This window comes from Mesocricetus auratus, unplaced genomic scaffold (assembly GCF_017639785.1).
Source record: "Mesocricetus auratus isolate SY011 unplaced genomic scaffold, BCM_Maur_2.0 Super-Scaffold_100011, whole genome shotgun sequence".
In the NCBI taxonomy this organism is placed as follows: domain Eukaryota; kingdom Metazoa; phylum Chordata; class Mammalia; order Rodentia; family Cricetidae; genus Mesocricetus; species Mesocricetus auratus.
Window position 1 is genome coordinate 43631169 of NW_024429195.1, and position 10061 is coordinate 43641229.

At 47.4% G+C, this 10061-nt stretch overlaps 1 protein-coding gene across 1 annotated transcript; it reads left to right on the forward strand.

Moving 5' to 3' along the window:
- The first annotated feature begins 521 nt into the window (after positions 1 to 521).
- Positions 522 to 8981, forward strand: Pa2g4 (proliferation-associated 2G4). Its single transcript, XM_040754677.1, has 13 exons — positions 522 to 779; positions 2747 to 2875; positions 3142 to 3247; positions 3339 to 3408; positions 3582 to 3674; positions 5384 to 5447; positions 5643 to 5721; positions 6294 to 6372; positions 6454 to 6587; positions 7130 to 7224; positions 7322 to 7449; positions 7587 to 7640; positions 7758 to 8981. The coding sequence occupies exons 1-13, from the start codon at positions 692 to 694 to the stop codon at positions 7821 to 7823; spliced, it is 1185 nt and encodes a 394-aa protein (XP_040610611.1). The 5' UTR covers positions 522 to 691; the 3' UTR covers positions 7824 to 8981.
- The last annotated feature ends 1080 nt before the right edge of the window (positions 8982 to 10061 follow it).

Below are 10061 nucleotides of genomic sequence, written 5' to 3' on the forward strand. Positions count from 1 at the left end.
CAGCACCGCCTCCGCTCAGCCCCTTCCTGTTTTCCCAGCAGAAGAGGACTGGACCAGCCAGGCCGGTCACGCTTGTCTACCCGGGAATCCGAGGCTACCCTAGCACAGGATAACCGCCCTAGGTGAACCAACAGTGACCCTGGTCCTCTAGCTCCACCCTGCTCCACCCTGCTCCACCCTGCTCCACCCTGCTCAGTGGCCTCTAAACCCTTTTTTCCGCGTAGCTCCGCCCCACTTCGCTTAGCCCGCCCCCCTCTGTTACGAGTTCGAGCTCTGGTGAGTGAGGTTTTTCCCGGAGAGACCACGCTTTCCCTCAAGCTCTCCAACGGCTCCGCCTTCCCGCCGGAGCCAGGCCCTTCCCAGCGTGCCCGGCGATTCCGGCGTGCGCAGACCTGGGAGGGCAAGGCCCCAGGGCCTGGCGGCGGGTCGCGAGGAGCAGGCTGGGAATTGTAGTTCCCGAGCACACGAGGGCGGCTGAAGGCTGGACGCCGGCCGGACTCATTGTCCCAGTGTGCCCTGCGCCTTAGCCCGCGCGCTCGCAGCTTCTCGCTCTCTGCGCCCGCCCTCCCGCTCCCTTGCTTGCTCGCGCTTTCCTCGCGGATCGAAGAGACTCTGGCTACAGCTTGTGGCTGGAAGGGAGACTGAGGCCGCAGCTCAGGGAAAGTGAAGCTGCAGTAGTGGTGGTAGGAAGATGTCGGGCGAAGACGAGCAGCAGGAGCAAACTATCGCCGAGGACCTGGTCGTGACCAAGTATAAGATGGGGGGCGACATCGCCAACCGTGAGTGCGGCCTCGGGGGTCTTGGAATCGAGGCTGAGAGGGAGAGGTTTGGGGCTGTCTCCGGAGGGGCTGGAGCGGCTGGGTCTTGCGGAGTGAGCCACCGAGGGGCGCGTGCCGACGGCCGGGGGCGACGTGGTGGGGAGATCTGGTGTCGCCTCGGGAACTGAGCAGCCATGCCTGGGCTGGAGAGAGTGGAGGTGCGGGCCGGCGACCGCGAGGAGCGCAGAGAGGGGCCCAGACATGCTCCGACCCTAGGCGGTTGGTAAGGAGGCAAGGCGCGTCGTCTTCTGCCCGTCACCCTTCGGTCTGTCCGGATCTCTGCTTCCTCCGACTGGCAGCTGTGAGGCCACCTCGGAAAGGGTGCTGCTCCCAGCTGTTGGCGACAGAAAGCGCCCCTCTGGCAGTCGCGGGTCCTGACCCGTAGGAGCCAGGCCGGCACGTGTTGCCAGGTCCCAGTGCGGATCGCTGGCTCCCCACTTCCTCCACTACCGTGCTTCCCCACCACGTGCTTCAGAAAAGTCTCTACTTCAGGTCCTCCTGGTGGGGGCCCCCTTCTCCCCTGACCTAGCTCGAGGGACTGTTGCGGGGCACGTCGGCAGCTTCTCGGTTTTCTGGACCAGATTACTGACTGCTGCCCCAGCCTGTGAGATGGCCTTGAATATTTGTTCTTAGAGGCTTGACAGTGTTCTGAGGTCCTGCTTAGAGCACAGCTAGGCAAGCCTGTCAATAATGCTGGGAAGGGGCGGAGAGGAACACTGAATTTTAGGGGTATCATAAGCATTTCTTGCTCATTCTTAACAGTTGTCTGCCACTTGGGCAGATAACTTTCTCTTTCCAAGTCATGGCCGTCCCGTCCCCCGCCCCCCCCCCCATAGTTTCTGTGAGCTCTGGATGTCCTGGTACTCCTGTAGACCAGGCTGGCCTCAAAGATCCGCCTATATCTGCTTCCCAAGTGCTGGGATTAAAGGCGTGTGCCACCACACCACACCCGGCTCTTTCCATTTTTAAAAGCCTCTTAATGGGGATAGAAAGATAGAAATGGTCTTGACAAAATTGGAGAAGGTATTTAGGATGCCTTTGGTTAAACCCGAGTATTTTCTGGACTCCAAAGAATAGCCAAAACACAAAAGAAATCAAGCCTTGAATTCCCATGGATCATAGAGAGGACATATACAAAATAATATCCCTATCTGGGGTGGTTTTAGTATTTGATATTATTGGTTTCAATCAGACAAAATTTCTATCTGTATAGGCAATTGTGACTTTAGATAATTTTGAAACTGATCACATGTTTCCTCGATCTACTCAAAGTAAATCTTTAGTCCCCTGAATCTTTGTGAGACCTTAGATTAATTCCCCTGGGCTTATATACTTGCATATGGGGAAATGCGCCTACATAAATTGTGGTTACTCCTAATTAGAGAGTCTAGGGAAGAAGGTAACATTTAACAATGCTTCAACTTTGACTCAGCAACTCTATGTGTACCTTCCCCTTGTCCCTGATGCCTATAAATTTCTCCTGCTCTGCCTGTGCATATGGGGTGTCTTGGACACATTTCCCTAACGTTCATGATTCTGTATACCATAACATCTTTGGAAGGCGCAAGGCTCTGTCTATCCAGGTGTCACACAATTTAAAGGAGAGAAATAAGCGTTGGCCTTTTTTATTTTAGGAAGGTAGAAAGTAAGACTGGGTATGATTTTGTTTTGTTTTGGGGGGGGATACAAAGGCAGGCAGATCTCTGAGTTCCAGGCCAGCCTGGTGTACATAGTTCTAGGACAGTCAGGGGTGTCTCAAAAAAGCAAAATAAGCTTAAAGGTGGATAGATTGTACCGGGGCACAAAATTTGTTTCCTCTTTCTGCCTTAAGACAATGGCACTAGGAAGTATTAGAAAATGAATTCACCTTCACATCTAATTAGACAGTGAATGCGTGCAGGACTGACCTGATGGGATTCTGTCCCCAGGGGTACTTCGCTCTTTGGTGGAAGCTTCCAGCTCAGGTGTGTCGGTGCTGAGCCTGTGTGAGAAAGGTGATGCCATGATAATGGAAGAGACAGGGAAAATCTTCAAGAAGGAAAAGGAAATGAAGAAAGGTAAAGGGGGAAGAATCTTCTTCATTTTTCCCATTTGACCCTATCCATCCAGGGCTCCCCGCCCCCCATTGTAAAGTCCAGGCCATCTCTGATTAAAATTTTTGGAAATCTGGAGTAGCAGGTGGGATGGGTGTGGTTTCCTTTCCCGATCTAAACTGAGTAAAGTTTAAGCAAGTCCCTGAAACAGAAGCCCCTTCGATTTTCTCAAGGGCAACAAGTGCTGCCACGGCAGAGCAAGGCAGTAAGGCTGATGGTTCTTTTTACAGGTATTGCCTTTCCTACCAGCATTTCCGTAAATAACTGTGTATGTCACTTCTCCCCTTTGAAGAGTGACCAGGACTATATACTCAAGGAAGGTGACTTGGTAAAAATGTAAGGTTAAGCTATTCTGGAGTATTTGTCATTTTCCTACACCTTTAAGCAGTGTTGGTTCCTAATGAAATGTTCTATCCTTGCCTTTCAGTGACCTTGGAGTCCATGTGGATGGCTTCATTGCTAATGTGGCTCACACTTTTGTCATTGGTGTGGCTCAGGTGGGTAGCATACCTTTTTAGTGTTAGTTAGATGTGCTCCACTCTGTATTACCACGTAGTCTTAGAGTATCCAGAGAAACAAAAAGAAACCACTTTCTGGTGGTGTTGTGTGATTGGCTGCCCTCATGAATATAGTGAGCTTTCCAGGTGATACTGATCATATTTCTCCACAGGGGACCCAGGTAACAGGCCGGAAAGCAGATGTCATTAAGGCAGCTCATCTTTGTGCTGAAGCTGCCTTACGACTGGTCAAACCCGGAAACCAGGTAAGGTGCTTCCTTCCTGTTGCAAAGATGAATCAGGCACCCGGAACAGCAGGTAGCTAAGTGTCCACCACAGTACTTGCAAGGTGTAGGGATGTGACTTCTTACATAAAGGCCATTTTTAGAGTTTGTATGTGTACTTTAATCTCAAAATAATTTGGGGTAGGTAACTAACAATGAAACAAGTTTCTCTTTTTTTTCCCCTAGAGACAGGGTTTCTCTGGCTTTGGAGGCTGTCCTGGAACTAGCTCTTGTAGACCAGGCTGCCCTCAAACTCACAGAGATCCACCTGCCTCCGCCTTCCGAGTGCTGGGATTAAAGGTGTACGTCACCAATGCCCCCACTGTAACAAGTTTTTAAAAACTGTACGTGAAAAGGACAGAAAAAGTGCTGGCAAATTCATACCTAAGAGACCAGGATTCACCTGTAGTTTAGAGGGGGTCGTATCAGAAGCCTAGATCTGGTGGAGTTCTTATGAGCTAGTGTTAATTGTGTTAGATTGTTGGTGAACATTATCTCAGAACTTAACGACATTGTTTTTTGTGTGCTCTTTTGTTTCTCACAATTGTATTCAGCTCGTATTTAATCTTCATAATTACTTAACTTGCATACTTTTTACTTAAAATTCTGCTTTTGTTTCCTTATAGAGTTGTTTTCAAGCCCTTTGAGCAGTGCCTAGCCTATAGTAAATTCTTAAATTAGTTGTTACTATTATTTTATACACTTGTTATTCTTACTGGTTAGTCTATAGCTATGGACTCATGCAATCTATGCATTTTATTTACTTAATTGCATTTCAAGACAGGGTAGGGTTTTTCTGTGTAGCCTTGGGTGTCCTGGAATTCACTCTGTGACCAGTCTGGCCTCAAACTCAGAGATCTGCCTGCCTTTCCCTGCCAAGTGCTGGGATTAAAGGTGTGTGCCACCCTGCACATTTAACTTTTAAAAAAGTCATCCCACCCCAACCCTCATGCACTGATTCTGTCCTCCTCCCCTGAGATTACAGGTGTGTGCCTCCACACTTCAAGAGTAATCTTGAGCCGGGCGTTGGTGGCGCACGCCTTTAATCCCAGCACTCGGGAGGCAGAGGCAGGCGGATCTCTGTGAGTTCGAGGCCAGCCTGGTCTACAAGAGCTAGTTCCAGGACAGCCTCCAAAGCCACAGAGAAACCCTGTCTCGAAAAACCAAAAAAAAAAAAAAGTAATTTTGAGCTCAGATTTCCTTGAAGTAGAAAAAGTGAAATTGAACCATGGCTCTTGTGTCAGAGGGACTAAGTTAGTGTCTTGGGTGAAGAGGAATATTAGGACCAGAAAAGGACTCTTGTTGCCCAGCCTGCTGACTGTTGATCCCTAGGACCTACCTGACAGAAAGTGAGAACAGACTCCTTTTGTGTATTTGGAAACAGGCTGGCCTTGAACTCAGATCCTCCTGTCTGACTCCCAAGTCTGGGATTAAAGGTGTGTGCTACCATGGCTGGCACAGAATTTAGTTTTTTGAGACAGGGTTTCTCTGTGTAGCCCTGGCTATCCTGGAACTCACTCTGTAGATCACAGCCTGGCTGTATTTTTACAATACATGTTTTAGTCTGTAGGAATGATAAGATTGTGAATGAGAATCACTGGCCCTTGGTGAGGGGGATGTCAGAAAATCTGTCACGAGAGTAAGTTGGAAAGAGCAGGTATCTCAACTTTTGTTTGCTCTTGTACTTCTAGAACACACAAGTGACAGAAGCCTGGAACAAAGTTGCTCACTCATTTAATTGCACACCAATAGAAGGTGAGACTTCAGATAATGGGGTTAAAGGTCTGACATGAGTGATGTGGTATTATTAAGGATCCTTCCTGGCTCCAGCTTGAAGGCAGAAACCTCTCTGCAAGTTTCCGTAGCCAGGCATGATGGCGCCGTCAGACTAGATTTAGAAGCTGTTAGGGAGCCATATAGCTGGTGCCATGGGCTTTCTCCTGTCTGCAGGTATGCTTTCTCACCAGTTGAAGCAGCATGTGATTGACGGAGAGAAAACGATTATCCAGAATCCTACAGACCAGCAGAAGTAGGTGCCAACCCCATTCCTTCCTTTCACGGTGCTGCAGTAGCTGTCAGGGTTATTGTCCTTTTTGTCCATGTCCATACTTTGGTCATGGTTACCTTCTCCAAACTACTAGAGCTTACTTATCAGGTTGTTTTGTGTGTTGTTGTTGGGAGTTTTGTTTGTTTCTCAGTGTAACAGTGCTGTTTGTCCTGGAACTCAAAAGCTCTGTAGATCCACCTGTCTCTGCCTCCCAGGTGCTGGGATTAAAGGCGTGCTCCAACACCGCCTTGCCTTTTTTTTTTTCCCACCTTAATTTCATCTGTCTAAACGTCCAAACATGTGAGTGCATGTACCTTAGAAGCCAGAGGCATCAATCCCTTTGGTGCTAGTTTGGGTGCTGAGAATCAAACTCGGGTCCTAAGGAGCAGTATGTGCTCTTGATTACTGAGCCATCCTTCTGGGTAGTTGTCACTGTGTGGTCCTGACTAGCCTAGAACTTGCACTGATTCTTCTGCCTCCTGATGCTGAGATCATAGGCTGGCACCCTTATGTCTGTGCTTGGCTTACTCTTAGGGTTCCCTCTATCCTTTTAGGAAGGACCATGAGAAGGCTGAGTTTGAAGTACATGAAGTTTATGCTGTGGATGTCCTCGTCAGCTCAGGAGAAGGCAAGGTAAGAATTCCATAATTAGCAAAAGGGGTAACTTGAAGGTGTGTTCATCAGACCATATTTGACCTAACTTAACTCTCTTAGGCCAAAGATGCAGGACAGAGAACCACCATTTACAAACGAGACCCCTCTAAACAATACGGCCTGAAAATGAAAACTTCACGTGCCTTTTTCAGTGAGGTGGAAAGGCGTTTTGATGCCATGCCATTTACTTTAAGGTACTGCATATAGCAAGAACAGGACTGGGAACCAGTCTGACTCAAGTTTGTATACCCAGAAGCATCCTCCCTTCCCTTGGCCCTCCCTCCCTCCCCCTCTCTCTCCTGCCCAGACTTGTAGCTCCTGCCTGAATGCACGTCCTCTGTCCTGCCCATCTCCTTGCTGGATAGAATATAGACCAACCCCAGACAGTTTCTTTTTGCATGAGGATAGCGGTGGTTTAAAAACATGCATGACTGAGTGTGGTGGCAAATGCTTGTGATGCCAACACTCCAGAGGCTGAGGCAGAAGAGTTTTCAGTTAGCCTGAGGTAACTGAAATTGCTTTAAACAACAGGACCAGTTGCTTGTGCAGTTGCAGGTCAAGAGCTATGCGAGACTGCTAACCTAATTCAGGCCGGAACAAACCAACTTCAGAAAGTTGTCCTCTGGCTTGCACACCATGCCCTGCCCTTCAGCTCCCATCATACCTGCAATCACGCTAATAAGTGGTAACCGCATGGTAGGTTGTCAAGGAGACCTGAATGTGCCTCTCTTCCCAGAGCGTTTGAAGACGAGAAGAAGGCTCGAATGGGTGTAGTAGAGTGTGCCAAACATGAGCTGCTGCAGCCGTTTAATGTTCTCTATGAGAAGGAGGGTGAGTCAGTCCTAAGAAGAGCTTCACTTGACGCCCACCACACCTCCCTGCCCGCAACTTCACAACACAGGTGTGACTGGAACTTGTCTTCCCGTAGGTGAATTTGTTGCCCAGTTTAAATTTACAGTCCTACTTATGCCCAATGGCCCCATGCGGATAACCAGTGGTCCCTTTGAGCCCGACCTCTACAAGTCTGAGATGGAAGTCCAGGACGCAGAGCTAAAGGTTAGTTTTTGATGAAAACCGTGAACATGGGGCACTTACTTAGCTGTGAAAAGTCCTGAAAGGAATTGCCACAGTAGGTGGAGAGTTTTGTTTATCCACCCCACAGTTCTCAGGGTTTGCCTTCTTCTGTCTTCTAGGCTCTTCTCCAGAGTTCTGCAAGTCGAAAAACCCAGAAAAAGAAGAAAAAGAAGGTGTGTGAAGGGAAATGTCTGATAATGGTGGGGTATGAGCTTACCCTTCTGCTTCAGGATAGATACTTTGGGAGTAGTTGGGAATTGATGTCTTTCTTTTCTTGTTGTGGAATGTAGGCCTCCAAGACTGCAGAGAATGCCACCAGTGGAGAGACTTTAGAAGAGAATGAAGCTGGGGACTGAGGTGGGTCCCTGCTGCAGCTTGTCATTCCTGCCTCATCCCCTCCCACTCCCCAGGCTCTGAAGTGCAGTTGTCTTCTCCACCAAGACCACCAGCAGAGCGAGCGGGTCTTCTCCCTCACCCCAGTTCCCATACCCACTCACCCATCCACTCTTCCCAACAAAAAACCAGCTCCAGTTGACTCTGGTCTTGGGAGGCCAGGCTTCCTGGCTGGCCACTGAAGACTACTTTCAGTAGAAAAAGAAATTGAATAATAAAATCAGGAGTCAAAACCCATCGTCTTCAAGCCCCTCTTTCTGGCCTTTTCTACTCTGCTTGGTCAAGGTTTGTGGCCTACAACAGAACAAAGGAGGCTAAGTTAGCCGCCACCACTAAAACCTCAGCTGAAATTTTTTATGTCACTGATGTCATTTTCTCCTTTTGGGGGCTTTTCTGTTTCCCACTGTCACTGAGTATTTAATCTGCCTTCAAGGTGGAGGACTGGTTGTATTTTTTATTCACCTGTGGCAGATCCCTCATGATAAAGGGTATCTTGTTAGACCCTTCCCATTTTAGATGCTGAAGTTTCTTATCTCTCTTTAGTCATTTTTGTTTTACAGAGTCCCTACATCTACCCGTTTATTTTTCACCGTTGTAAAGCAGTCAGAGTCCCCACCATGTTGTTGGTTTTGTCCCCCCACACCCAACCAGTGGGTTTTCTTTCCTCAGGATCCACCTTAGAACCTTTATTGAAAATCCCACTGGGAGTTTTTTGTTCCGGATTTGATTTTTTTTTTCTTCCCTTTTTTGGTTTGAGACAGAGTCTCACTATGTAGCTCTGGCTGTCCTGGAACTCTCACTATGTAGACCAGGCTGGCCTTGAACTCAAGATCCACCTGCCTCTGCTTCCTGAGCACTGGAACCAAAGGCGTGCGCCACCACGCCCAGCTTCCTGTTTGAAATATTTTGAGTTCCCTTCCAAGAAAGAAAAACCAGGAACCAGAGGAGTAGACTGAAAAGAACTGACTTTCAGACTGTGGACTTGGATGACTCCTGGGGTTTTGTAGAGAAAGGATAAAATTTGTACCTCTGGCATGCTGTTCCAGGGAACCAAGGCTTCCACTAACTTAAGCGGTTTTTGAATTGACATGGCATTAAAATAAATTTGGATTTGCTCATAATGTAATGCATTTGTTCTTTTTCTTTGTGGCAGTGGTGTGTATGAAACAATTTCTCTATAGTTTCTCTGTAGCCCTGGCTATTCCTGGAAAACTGCAGACCAGGCTGGCCTTGAAGGCAAACCTCCCTGCTTCTGCCTCCTAGTAGAACTAAATGTATTCACCACCACTGTACAGCTGAGCTACCTCTTATCTGTCCCTTACCTCACTCAAGGAAATGATCAATTGATGGACTGTCCCGTTAAGAAGTTAACATCTTGGCATCTGTGTTTTGGGGCAATTTTCTCTGTAGCCCTGGCTGTCCTGTAACTCTGTGTAGACCAGTCTGGCTATTAATTTTCAGATCCTTCTGCCTCCCAAGTGCTAGAGTTAAAGTCATACCTAGTTTTAGAATCTCAAAATGACTACTGAATCTGGAATTTTGGTAATTTAAAGTATGCAAGCATTGTTTTGTTAGGACTGGGACACTTACGGTGTGCTGACAAAAGCAACATAGCAAATTTGCCTTAGTTCGTGTCAAGCATGCCTCATTTATTCAGTGCTGGGGGGTTTGTGTGTGCACTCAACCATCTGAACTCCATCCCTAGTCACCCAAAATCTGTTGGATAAGTTTTCAGTGCCAAGTTGTGGTCTTGAGTAATGTTGCTATATATGAAGCACTGCTGAACTATGAATGCTTGGGTGAGCAAAAAGCTGAAGGATGAATATGTACATCCTCTGATACAAAGTACAGAAGTTTGGTTTGGTTTTCCTGGGCTCTCTATGAGTTAATGTTCTTAAACTCATGGTGGTAATCCTGCCTGAGCTAGTGTTCTCAGTGTGCCACGTCTGATTGGCTGGTGGTAGATATGCTTATTGAGAGTATGTGGGGACAGGGTATGTAGAAAAGTCTTAAGTTTTTCTGCAAACCTAAAACCATTATAAATATGAGCTATATAAACTGGTAATAAAGATTTATGTTTTTTTCTTATTTTGAGACTAGCTCAGGCTGTAAAATCATTGTTAAGAGTTTTTAGAAACTAGCTCAAGCTGGGATTGTAGCTCACTTGATAGTGCTTAATTAATTTTGCAAGATCCTATCTC